General features: G+C 45.0%; 1 protein-coding gene across 1 annotated transcript in view; it reads right to left on the bottom strand.

Annotated features, from left to right (window-relative positions):
- The window catches only part of PAPPA2 (pappalysin 2), a 172,922-nt gene that overhangs the window by 20,483 nt on the left and 138,420 nt on the right, over positions 1 to 14,019 (bottom strand). Inside the window, exon 21 of the mRNA XM_019530580.1 lies at positions 9,989 to 10,060. Within this exon, the coding sequence (XP_019386125.1) occupies positions 9,989 to 10,060 (72 nt within the window). The remainder of the gene's footprint in view (positions 1 to 9,988; positions 10,061 to 14,019) is intronic.

Below are 14,019 nucleotides of genomic sequence, written 5' to 3'. Positions count from 1 at the left end.
CTGCCATTGAGGATGGGAGTTGGCAGTGTGTGGCAGAGGTGGCAGTAGGCAGGTTGGGCACTGTGGCGGGGTGTTGTGGAGGAGAGCGGCAGCTTGCAGCAGCAGTTGTGTCACAGGAGGTGGCCTGCTATTCTAACAGGTTGCTGAACCCTGATCTGGAGACATGGCTCTATCAGCTCAGACATACTCACTCACATTTTTTCTCAGTACATACTAATGGCCCAGCAAGTTTTGTGGAACAGGGTGCTAATCAGTAACACTCTCCAACCAGGGTCCTGGCCCCTTAAGGTCACGCTGTCTCTATTTATAGGTTGAAAGAAGCAGTACCAGGCTGCTAATGCCACAGACACAGAAACCAGCCAGTGCACTTGCTTTGGGGGCTGGACTTGATCTTGCAAGGTCCCTTCCAGTCTCTAATGTCTATGAATCTAATGTCTATGAATGTCATATAGCATTGCCAGGAATGGTAACCTGGCACAGCTGGAGGTTGATGTGCTGCTATATATGACAGAACAGAACCCAGCTCACTCTCCTATAGTTGTTTCTATCTACAAGTGAAGGACGTGTCATGTGAAGATAGGGAGGTCCCACCCCTGCAAGGTGCTGAGCACTTTCTACCCCTGTTGATTTCTCCAGGAGTTGAGGACACGCTACATATCAAACAATTGACCCCTTCTTGTATTTACATGGTGATTTTCTGTCTATAGCTACATTCAAATCCACATTTCCAGTGGAAGATCCAGCTCCTGCATCCTCCGCCATGCACATGGGGCCCCCAGGACCTTATTATTAGCAGCATTCTCTGTCACCAACGTCTGAGATGTGAACCAGACACATCTGCCTGCAGCAAACTTCCACACTTTACCCAACCAGCTTCAGGTAGAAAACAAGAGGAAATGCAGTTCATGCCACTGGCTTTTGTTCTTGTCCCAGTGGTGACAGCTCTTGAAATGTTTGATGACTAGAACAACCCTGAGAGACCACCACTTGGTTCCAGCAAGCATCTCAGTGGAGCACATCACAGAGTTTTGCTCTCATTTGCTTTAGCAGAACACAAGCCATAGGTTTTAGAGTGGTCACCATCACATTTGCAACCACATATGGAGGACAGAGCTGAAGTGGGGCTGGGATGCTACAAGCACTCCTGACCTTGCAGGTAGAGGAGAGAACAGACCCAATATGGTAGCAGGTGAGCTAGTAAGTATCTAGGCATAGCTCTTTGAGGAGAGACCACAGTGAGGTTCCAGATAGGCAATACTGACAGGCACAAGTGGATGTATGTGCTCTTCACTGTCCTTCACCAACTCGTATGTTTCACAGTGGGGAAGCACAGGTTTCCCTCAGTGGTCATAACCTCTGCAGGCAGAATCCAGTTGTGTCCTATTAAAGGACACAATATATTCCCTACTACTCATTCTAGTGTTATTGCCTCAGCTGGTCTTCCCATGAGATATACTGAAAGTTTCTCTGGGTATGAATTGTGTTGATCTGGGAATGGGTTTGAGCCACCCAGCACAGCACAGGACACTCACTGCAACACAGGGCAGCAAGAACTCCTTGTGTTACATACAGCTGTGCTATGATCAAGATTTGTCACCGCTGGCATTTTCTCTTCTGCCCTCACAGTTCATCTAACATCACATCTGTTTGCTGCTATGCAACAGTCAGCCATGGTCCTCACACCACCTGTGCTAAGCTCATATCTACAGCCAGACAGATACAAACTGAAAGCTCAACATAAAATTGAAGTTGATACACTGGCACCCCTCTACACAACCCTGTCTAAAGAAATAAAGCTAAAGTGAAGGCAGCCATGGATGATGCTGTTTCATGAGATAAGTTTCCATGGCAGAGGCCTCCATACTCATCTTTTCCATGCAAACCTTCATTTGGCAAAGCTTAACTTTCAGTATGTGCTTCAGCCTCACTGACTAACTGGACTGGAACATGCACTAACAGTTAAACTCCTGCTTAAGTGCTTTTCTAAGATGTGAATTGTAAGATTTCGGTGCAAGGACTGTCCTTACAGGGCCCTGAACTTGGCTGGTATCTCCACATGCTACTGTATTAATATGACATGTTGCAATTACTGCACTTTTCTAGATAGGTAAGGGATAATAAGTGATTAACAGATGTATCAGCTTTTGTTTTAGTGATGGTTACAGGTGCATCAGTGGGAGGTAATAAAGGTTATTAGCAACTTAATGTCCTTACCATCTCTGGACCAAACTGCTGCAATGATTAAGCATTTGTTAGAATATCTATTAATCATGTATTAATACCAGATAAATTACATCTACATGTACCATTCATACAAATTAAATTATTGTTATTACTTAATAAACCCCCATTATAGCTACCATGAGCTTGAGAGTAGCTGGAGTCTGCTCCTCCTGCTGGAAGCCCTTAGAGCTTCCTACCAGTTTATATTAATAGCCTGCTCAACGCCTCTATAATGGTATCTTCTCCAGCTGTGATGATCCCACAGCCTGGGGGCACACAAAGAGTTTCATTCAGGCACTTCCCCCTGCAGAGCTGCTGCAGGCAACCAAGTCTCCATGTGTTACTCTAGGGCGAGCATGACTCATGGGCTGGCTACCTAAGGTTTGTGTCTGGAATATGTATAAGTCAAGCAGCAGAGAGACAATGATAAAAACACGGCCAGGATTATACAGAATTTGAGGAATGTTGGCCCAGATGGATTGAATTAGGGACTGAAATATTGCTAGTATCCACTCTTAACCTCAGAGACACTCCATACAAGTAGGCACATGTATACACACCTCTTGTTTGTTCACACTCATGCAAGGCTGCTGTTATGGATCATAGATCCATACATGATAAAAACAGCCTGACAGACCCCTTTGCCAAGTAGCTATTCAAGCTTCCTGGGAGTAAAACCCTGATGTCAGTGGTAGATTGGTAACTACATTGTAACTACCTGAACTTGAAAATGGGCCACAGGTGACACCACATCTTCTTGCGTCAGGCTGGTGATCGTTTGACCACCCAACTACTTATCACAGCTATTTCCTGACACAACAGCTTCTTTCCAAAGAGATGCAAGACTCAGGAGGCAGTATGGAGTATTAAGGAGTTCTTGACATGCAGCATCCAAGCCATAGGGAGACCCAGATCCTGAGACCTGAAGCTCCTATAAGAGTAAGCCAAGCAAGAGATGCAGTTCCCTCCTTTTCCTAGAAAGAACACAACAAGAGGGTCGGCTTCAGTGCTGCAACACATAGCTCCTACTGGACATCTCCATGGAGGGAGTGAGTCAGCACATACCAGAATAGTTTTATGTAGGCAAAACGCCTTTGTTAAGTGCTACTTTATGAGACACATAGGCACTGATACACGGGGCCAGCCTGATATCCATTAAGTCTGGTGTCCTGTCTCCAGGAGTACCAGATGTCTTAATGGGAGGTGCCAAATCCTTCCAATGCAATTCATTTGGCCACTCTTATGTCACTGAGGGAAGAGGGAGTGTGGGGGGTACACCATCCTGATTCCAGCTGGCAATGATTTCTTCCCTCCAGAGGCCTAAGAATCAATAGCCCTTTTAATTGTATCCTTGCTAGTGGTGACCTGCTGACTTGGGGCCAGAGCAGATGCACTGGTGCAAATTCAGAGTAACCCTAATTTCCCGAAAGGATGCATTCTGTGTCTCTAATGATGTAATTCAGATAAGAATCTGGTCCCTTATTACTACCAGTAATATTTAAGGCTTTTGGTGGGGGGCATTTGTCTCAATAATAACCCTACAGCAGTGAAAACTACTGCTTAATTATAGTCTCTGTGTGTGGTTTCTTAAACATTTTCTTGGTTACTCTGCAGGCTGGCTGGAGATTGCGAGTATCACCTTGTTCTTGTGTTATGAAAGAGGGTGAATGGGAGCATCCAGCTGGCTGTCACTGAATCATGTAATGAGGAGGCACAGAACGTACTGCGAATGAACAGTTCCCATATGCAGTTTAAGAGGGTGACTGTCCATGACCACAGTTTTCACTGAAACAGCTACAAACATCCCAAACACCTGCTGTGAGAATCATTTGTAATAAGAGGCTGATTCCTGGCCTTGTTACAGCCTGTGTTGTATGAGAACACCAAGGTCCCTATCAGTGAGGGTAAAGAGCTGAATACTGCTCTCAAACCTGTGCATACCACTTCCAATGCCTTCAACAGGAGAATACAGGCAGCATTCACCCAGCATTACTCTGAGCTGATTTCTGCACAGAGTGGTGAAGGCAACCTCATGGATTTCAACAGAAGTTATGCCCAAGTAACTGAGAACAGAATTTGGATCACAGCATTCAAACAGAACTTTACATGGGGCCTGTTACTTTGTTACCTACAGTTTACAAGTGAACTAACAAAGGCACAGAAATCTTACCTTACTTACCCAAGCCCACACAGTGAGTTAGTGTCAAGACTACAACAGGAATCCAGGAATTCCTGACTCCTGGTCCTGTGTACAAACCTCTAGAGCAGGGGTGGGTAAAATATGGTCCACAGGCCGGATCCAGCCTGTCAACTGATTGGATCCGGCCCGCAGGTGTGCACCTACCAACTGACTGCATCCAGCCCACAGCTGCCCCAGCCCACACTCCATATGGGGCTGAGCCCTGCCCACTCCCAACTCAGGCCAGTGTGCACAGCTTCCTGGCAGGGCTGCTCCCAGGGTGGCTGCAGCTGCCAGGGTACTGCTTGATTCCCCCTGCCTCCAGCAGCTTCTCTTCCTCCTGCTGCAGCTGCACCACTTTGGGCAGCAGATAGCACAGGGAAGGGCAGCGGACCTGGGGGTGTGTGCTGGGCACCACATGCCCAGCCGGGCGTGGGGAAAGCTGCAGCTGAGCAGGCTTTCTGATCTCGCCTCCTGACTCAAACTGGGAGCTTATCTCCCTGCACCTTCCAGTGTACCTCCTCCTTCCCTCTCTCTCCCCCCTTGCTGCCATCTGGTTTTCTAATGATGCCACAGGATTAAATGTTCTGTTGGCCCTTGAGAGGTAGAGCGCACACTGCCCCAACGTGTATTCCTGATGAGCTCTCAGGATGCTTTTAATCCCTTGCTCGTTGCACTATGTGCCTCAGCACTCTCTGGATAGGAAGCTTGGCAGAAACAGTGAGATAAGAGTCAGATGACCAGCAAGATTAATGAGAAGAGAAAGGAGGAGGAGACATAGAGTAGTCAGTCTCTTCCAGCGCCGGCCACATGATAAAGACAGGTTAGAGTTATTCTGATGTCATCACAGAGGGACTAGAAATCTCCAGCAGGAAATCTGGAAACTAGCTCTCCCTAAAATTACTCCATCTGGGGGTGGACACCTTGGAGTCTGCACTCAGCTAGAAATCCTGCACCCCACCCTACAGTGACCCTTACAGGGAGAAACTGAAACTGCAGCTAAAAGGGGTTCCAGCACAGCCAGTGGTTGTGGCCCAACTAAGTTACATCTTGCAAAGGATACTGAAACAAACTGCACAATGTTTTTCAACCATATAAATAAAGAGAAGGGAAAAAGGTGCTGGGGTCAGAATGCAATGAAGATAGGGGAGAGGTTCAAGATAATCTAGCTATGGCCCAAAAGCTAAATGACTGCTTTGACAAAAGCTCCAATAAAAACAAAAGTTAGGCAAGTTCATGAGAATGAGGATGTGGAAATGGTAATTACTATAACTGAGATGGGAGCAAACCTCAAGGAACACAGTACATTGAAGTCAGGGGGACCTGAGAGTCTCCATGACAGAATTTTAAAAGGACTGGCACATGAAACTGCAAGTCCAGACATCATATTTTTTGAGGGGGGTTGGATCAGATGACCCTTGAAGTCCCTTTCAACCCTATGATTCTGTTAAAGGTGGTACCATTGGACTGAAGTAATACTATATTAGAGAAGGGAGAAAACAGCAATTCAGGTAACTACAGGCCCATTAGTTTGACCTCAGTAGTCAAACAAGACTTCAGAACACATTTGGGAGAAAAGAAATATTAAAGCCATTGACTGGAAAATGGGATAAAATGCAAGATGGATTTATGAAAAGTAGATCATACCAGACTGACCTGATATCTTTCTCTGATAAGATAACTGACTTTTTAGACAAAGAAAAAACAGTAGGTCTAATCCATCTGGACTTAGTAAAGGATTTGACATGTGGCCACATGAAAAATTCTTAATAAAATTGAAGAAGACTGGAATTAGGGAGACACAGAAAGGTAAGTCAGGACTGGATAAAAGGTGTTGGAAAGGGGAAGCAAAAGGCTGGAGAAAGGTCTAGCAGCATCCCTCAAAAATCAATCATGGGACTGATCTTGTATAATATGCTAATCCTGTGACCTTGAATTAAAAAGAAAGACTGTGCTAATGAAATCTGCTGCTGACAAAATTGAGAAATAGTTTCAATATTTGGAGGAGACCAAGGTATCCCACAAAGAACTGGCTGACCTTGAGAACCAGGAAACTAGAAACTACAAGAGCATACACTGGAGTACTTACAACAAAAGTTTCTGCTGTAAGGCAGAAGCCTCTCAGTTGGAAACAAGTGAGGTGGAGAAGGACACAGGGGTGCTACCTGACTTCAGTGTGAGAAATAGGGATGAAAAAGCAAAAGAAATCCAACAACTGGTAGCTGAGCTTATGATGATGTTTTATAAATAGAGCTGGAGTGACTCGATGGTGGAAGGGATATGTGCCTGCCTCTGACAACAGTCAGCACCAGCGGCATAAGAGGAAGGCGTAAGTGTCCTACAACAGTAGAGATGGGAAAATCTGTCCCACCCCACCTCTACTTTAGGTCTTTGTCCTGGTCTCTAATCTAGAGGCCCAGTTAGTAGTTCTCCTGTATACTGAGTCATGAGGTTTAACAGTCATGAAGCAAAATTTGTGTGACCTTGGATATATATTTAAGCCATTTTAAACCAGTACACTATTTCCTTGAGCTCCAGTAGAGGAACCACTCTTGCCTCTCCGCTCAGTCAGACCTCTCACCATATTTGGAGTCAGGAAGGAATTTAATCTTTGGTCAGATTGGTATAAACTGTGGGGGGTTTTGCCTTTCTTTGGTGGGGTGAGGGGGCTCTCTTTTTGGGGTCTCTTAGGGGTATATTAACAACTTTTGCAGCTGTGGGATGTTGGCTGCCATGGCCCCTGCTTTACCTGTAGCAGCTGAAGGTGTTATGTCTTGTGCCAGGGTTGACTGCATAGTTTTGCTAAGAGGTTAAACAATGGATTAGCATACAATAGGAATGATCCTGCCTCAGGCAGGGGTTGGACTAGATGACCTCTAGGTCCCTTCCAGTCCTACTTCTCTCTGATTCTGATTTCACTGAATGTCTTGCTTGTGCTGAGCTGTGCCAGGCTAGCATCCCAAGAGATTCAAGTCTTCTATTTATTCACAAACCTGAATCACACCAGCTTCCCTCATGCCAGACTTCTCTCGTACAATGCCCATCCCTGACACAAGCCTTCATGGCTCTGCTAAAACTGCCAGCTGGAATTAGCGGGTGCCACTCAGGTGGGAACTGGAACCACCAAGCTCAGAACTTGATCTCATGGTCTAGACTCTAGAGGACGGGGCCCTAGCCCGGCACTCAGGAACCCTGGCCTCTACTTCTGGCTTTGACGCTGGCCTGTGAGATGATGTTGGGCAAGCCTCTGTGCTAAATGAGAATAAAGACAGTTTGAAGTTTCTGGATGAAACATGCCATGTAAGAGCTGGGTATTTATCACATACCATGGAACAGCCATAAGACAGAAAAGACACTGTTACAAGTTCAGCCTAACTCTAGAGGTGTCAGTCTCTATGTTCCTGAGTGACTTTTTAAAATACACCCCAGCCAGGATGAATACAACAGTCTCCAACACTGGGCTGTGATCACTGTACCTAACTGGCTGTCACTTCTCACCATCCCCTAGCTAAGTCCACCTACCTTCTTCATCTCATCCACCAGTTCAGTTTTGCCTCTTAAAATGCAAAATTCTTTAGGGCAAGGAGTGTTTATGTAGACCTATCACAAAGGGGTCCACCTGGATGAAACCTTTTGGGAATACTACAGTCCAAGAGATAAATAATAATCCTGCTTGCCTCTTAATGGAGCTTGAACATTTTTTTCAACAAAAAGCTTTTCCACTGAAAAAATAGGATTTCATAAAAACAACAAACAAAATAAAGATTCTTGATTAAAATATTTGAGTTCTTATCTCAGATGTGAAAAATTATCAGGTTTGAAGCTTTCCCCCCCCCGCAAAGTAAACATGGATTTTTTCATGAGAAATCTATCATTTCCTGCCAAAGCAGATTCTCTTCCTGCAACTATCATTACTAATTACACCAACTTTAATTTAGGGGTTTTTTGTATTTCACTGCCTCATAACACAGTGCCCTTGAGTGTTAAACTGTGAATCAAATACTGTGAATAGAACTAGGGTTGAGAAAATTATTTGCAATCAAAGAGGTGGTCAAAACACTTTTTTTTTTGGCAAAGCTTCACAAAGTTGTTTATTTTCCCTTGGTGAAAGTTTAAAACATCAGCATAAAATAATCATTGGAGTGCTCAATTTTCAATTTTTTTTTCAAACATTCCTAAAAATGAATATTGTATTTGACAAAGGCAGACTCTTTCATTTGCCAATTGTCTCCAAAATGTTTATAATTTTCTCATCTCTGGTCATAATTCAAAATAAATGGCTAAATACTTTCTGCAAAAGATTCTTAGTCATGGTATTATTCAGGAACAGTTTGTTGTGAGTATCTGATAATGGGAATTTGAGGAGTTTTGATTAGGTACATGGATCACATGGGCATGTTTCTGGCCCTGGACTTTTTAAGCATTACTCTAGAGTTTCTGGTTAAACAAATATTCATATTTTGGATTTGGAATTCATTTTCCTGGATTATTTCTATCACTTACTCTATTTGCTAGAATATTCTGAAACAGCCAGTCCCAAAGGAGAGCAAATGCAGGCAAAGCAATTCAGTTAAAATATGCTTGGCGGTCTTGGACCTATTCTACAGCGAAGCATCATCTTGTAATTTTATTAATCATCAGACTAGTCCTGGCCAGAGACACCAGGCAATGTCAAAAACAGTATTTTATAATGCTGTATGGTGCTCCAGATAATGTAAGGTTGCACTCAAGCCTGCACTAAGTCCTGTGAGATAGTGTGCTGCATGCTCATGGGGCTACTTGTCATTTTAGTACTTACTTGCACTTTACCATCAGTTAATGATTCAGTCACTCAGCCCCTTGTCTCTGGAACTCACTGCTCATAGACATTTAAAGAGTGAGTGAGGATCCGTATCTACATGTCTGAGTTCATCACTTGGTGGTTTCCACCCTTTCATGCTCATTCACAAGCTTCTCAGTGTGCACTGCAGAATTAAATTCCTGTCCAGTTTGTCCTACTGGATATTGAGGATATCAGAGATAAAAGGGGACAGATGGTACAATGGAAGAGCTGACAGGAGACTTCTCCCAGAGTGTAACTTTAAAAAAATGAATAAATTCCAACATAGGCATTGGATCCAAACACCTTCATGCTTTGAGGAAGTCCAAATCTTTCCCAGAACTCTGTGGCATGGACCTGTGCTCTGATTATTTCTCATTTCACACTTCCTATGGCTAGTCTGGGCCAATTTGCTAGAAGTCACACATGGAACCATGCAACATCTGGAGAGTTTGGCTAATGTTCAGATGATTCCCATTTTTCTTAAATGTTGGGTACACTTACTATACAGCGTCTGAACCTTTTGAGCTTCATTCACTACTTGGCAGGGTAGGGTGCTCCGAAATCATCGCCACATTACCCAGCTGGTATAGATTTTTCCTTCGTTCATTGTGGCGTCTCTTCTAAGCCAGAAAACCCTATCCTGGCATAGTCAAACTCTGAAACAGCTATTTAGCCGTACCTTCTTGAAGAACTGCCTTTGAAATCCCAGCAACTCAGGTAGAAATGCTCCTACAACCTGCAGTCTGTTGATGAAGGGGGCTTACCTCGCATGACTGGATGCAGTGAATGACTGTTGGGTCTGGATACCATCGCAACCTGCCAGTGCACACCATATTCTAGAGGGAAAGAGAAAGAAAAAGAAAACTGTCAGGTCAGTCAGGAAAGTAGGATTCCCTACAAGGGTATTAGGATCATTATACCTCTGCAATCTCAGTGCCATGATCATTTAAATTCTGCAATAGATTTTGGTGCATCTGTTGCATAATCCTCAAGGATTTTCTCCCCAAGTATTGCTGCCCCACTGAGCTCTGATCCCCAGCCCAAATCCTTCCAGCAGAGGAGGTCTGGATGGGAAGTGTCCTTCAAGCACAGTGCTCCTGTGTTTGAAATGAACAGGGACTGAGATTTGGCACCTTTAAACAATGTGACAAAAAATTAGCAAAGAATAAAGGGGAACTATAAATGACAGAAGGATGACGAAGCCAAGTGATGCACTGGCTCAATATACTGGCTTTTCACTCTCACTTCAACTCCGCCGCAGGAAATGCAGCTGGAAACCTCAGGTTCCCAAGCAGCTGTCAGCATGTCACAAAAGCACCACATGGCTAATTGCAGAATTTGTGTTCTCTGTTCAAGAGAGGCTCCTCAGAAATGGGACAAAGTGATATGGTAGTGCTTGTCAGGGCTCCAGAGCTGAAACTGTAAGAGAACTGCACATTGATAGTGAGGTGGGCCAGCAGAGCTAAACAGAGGTCTGTTGCAGAGTGACTAGCCTGGCTCTACCCACCACTGAAGGCTGCTATTTTGCAAAGACACCCAAGTCTATTGAAAGCAAGGGCCTTCTATTTGCTTAATCATCCATTGCTTGGTTCTTCCTATTACTTAAAACCCTCTTATTTGTAATGAGCACTAATGCCCCAATCCAGTTTTCACCAGTGTTCATATCAAAGAAATCACTGGCACCAATGGTGCAGAGTCAGGCTCAGTCACGTGCGCGTGCACACACACACACTCACTCATACACACACACACATACTTACCTCTGCTATGGATGAATTACAGAGTGAGTGGTTAAGACCAAATGGATACTACAGTAACATGTGAAAGGCTTCTGAACTCAATACTCAAATCATGCTAACTCTGAAAAACTGACTGTTAGGGCTCCACATGATTCTTTAGAGGGGAAAAACACCACGCACAATTTCCTTAACGCAAAATTAAAGCAGACTTTGAAACCTGAAGTAGTAGAAACCGATGGCTGAATTGTGAAAACATCCTAGGTACCACACATGCAAGGGGTGACACAGCAGAGGAGTTATTGTTTAATAAATCATGTATTTTTTTTAAAAAGTATGTAATCAGTTGCAGACCTCCCTTCCCTCCCCAGGTCACTCTGCCAGGGAGGATGGAAGAGCAAGGTGACATGACAGCAGTTCCTCTGTGAAAAATGCATTCTTTCAGATACAAAGATAAATGGAGAGTCTTGAACTGCCCAGTGGGTTCACTGATCAAATTAGCCAAGGATCGGGATATTCAGCCAGCTAAGAACTCCCACTGGCAGGGAATGGTCACATTTGGATGGCTGGGAAACCCAGTGGCCCCTGAAATAGGATGTTTGGACAACTGAGTGATCTGCTTGGCTTCTCTGAAGAGGCACCACCCAGTCTGCACAAATCTCTGTGCTAGGCTTCCACATGCTTGACGGGATGCAGTTTTTACCAATGTAGTGCTCACAGAGCCGCTGCACAGCACTCGTGGTCTCACTGCTGTCTTTTCCACCCCTTGTCATCCTCAAACCCCTCCCTTCCACCTCTGAAACAAAATGAGTCACTCAGGCCCCTGGCAAAGTTCATTTAAATGTGCCATCAAATCTGATTTCCAATCCCAACAAGTGCCTCCCTTGTCAGGCTGTACATGCATGGCAGGAGGCAGATCTGGGGCTGAGGCTGACAATCAGCTGATTTGGGGTGTGGGATCCAATCGGGGTCTGCAATCATCCCTAGTGCAGCTCCTGCTGGGGCGACAATCAGGCGATTGTTGGCCCAGCAGAGACCAGGTAAGGGTCATTTGAGACCCGAGCGAGGTCTCTGGCCAAAGCTGACAATCAGCTGATGGCTGGTCTGTCAGGGACTGTCTTGGGGCTAGTTTGAGATCTCAGTGCCACCAACCCAAACTGACAATCAACTGACTGTCAGCTCGGCCACACATTAAATTTAAGGTGTGTAGTATGTGTAGCTCCCTTGTTATTTATACCACAATTACCATGGTAATCACAGCATAAATATATGTGCAAAGGGGACCTTTGTTTAACCAGCCCCCTTCGAATGCCCTGACACGTTGCTTCTTTTCGTATTCATCTCCTGACTTTTCTCTTCTCTGTTCTCACCCCCAGTTCGAACCTCTTCAGACACCAGGAGTGAATTTGTTCCTAAGTCATCACCTCCAAGCCAGCGTGCCTGAACTCCTGACGAGAGGCTGCCACATCTGGGACAGGGACACAGCATGCTGGGTTAAGGCAGACACATCCCATTAAATTAATTTCACCTAACGGCCATGTTGAACACTTCCCTAGTCCAAAGTTGCATACAAACACTGACTAAATGATCCTCCTGACACTCACATCAGATGGGTGTCAGTTTAGCCTCCCCATATTACTGGTCAAGGAATTAGAGCAAGGAGATAAAGTGAGTCACTCAGGCTGTATAATGAGTCAGTGGAGGAGAGAGAACTGAAACTTAACCCCACCTGAGTCCACTATTTCACCCACCTCACTCCAGGTGAATGGAACCAGGGAGGCCCGTTCTTTGCTCCAGTCTGACCCCCTTTTCCCTCCCTGCAGCTACCTTTCAGGAAGACCTACAGACATGGATGTGATTGCAAACCCAAATAGCACGGCCTGAGGGAGCAAAGCATGCCGAGAGAGAAGAAAGACGCGTATGTCTGTGCACCAGTAGAGAGCAAGAAAGAAACAGAGGCTGAGGAAGGGAATAAAACAATACGTTCCAGTGACAGCTCCTGGCAAGGGGAATTCTGTTTTCTTAAAATAACACCTTCCCCCGCTCCTCCCACCTCTGCTCTCCTCTCCCCCGCAAAATGCCTCCCCTGCTTGAGAGGCCATGGCTCTAGCAGACAGAAAGCCAAAAGCTAACATCCCAGAGGCCAAGCGATACGATCCCTCAACTTTGAGGCCTCTATCCAAGGCCCAATTAATGATCCCATATGCCATGGACCTCCCCCCACCCCCATACTGGGCCCTTCCCAGGTCAGTAATTTGTAGTGGGTCTGATTCAAACTGACGCACAGTAGTATCCACAGGCATGAAGTTCTGGTAACCCTGGGCCTCCTGTGGGTTCCCAGGAGGCGAGGAAGGCAGTTGGATGGGAACACTGGCTCCTAATAATATTGTTTGCTTTATTTCCACCCCCTTCAGTGCATTTCATTTTTATTTTAAGAAATATTACCCCTGATGGAGCCGCTTTTGGAGAAACACAAAGTTAGTCCAAAATATTTGAGCTATTTGAGTGGTTCAGCTGGAAAGTGAGCTAGGGGTGGGGAGGAGGAGGCTCTATACTTCATGGCCATGAGCTGAAAATAAAGTGCTCGGGATCCCAGAAGCTGGAGCTGTCAAACAGGTGAGAGTGCCCTGCCATGTCTTTGCCTAAAACCCCTGGTTGAAGTTTCATCTGCAGTACTACTGAGTTGGGGCGGGAAACAGAAGGACGTAGATGTTAACGTATTTGTCCGCGTTTATGTGAACACTAACAATAATGGCTCACGGAAGGGATTTTTCTAAAGCACCCAGGGCCTTTAGGATTAAAAGGCCTATTGAAAATGCAGTAGAACTCACGCTCTTAAATCCCTGATATGCTATTGAAAATCCATCCTGGATTTTTCTAGCAACTCACGGATCCTAAAGCAGTCACCAAGCTATGTGGCCTCCTGTTTATATTTGTGCTGTATATTATATTAGTCATAGTTAAATAGATATTAAAAGAATACTATTAAAGTTGTAGAGATAAGCACCCAAAAGTCAAGAAATGCCAGAATCCAGGCTGCCCATGTGGCCTTTTTTGGC

This window comes from Crocodylus porosus, unplaced genomic scaffold (genome assembly GCF_001723895.1).
Source record: "Crocodylus porosus isolate Cpor-Errol unplaced genomic scaffold, CroPor_comp1, whole genome shotgun sequence".
Taxonomy (NCBI): Eukaryota; Metazoa; Chordata; order Crocodylia; family Crocodylidae; genus Crocodylus; species Crocodylus porosus.
This window is presented reverse-complemented; position numbering and strand designations above follow the sequence as displayed.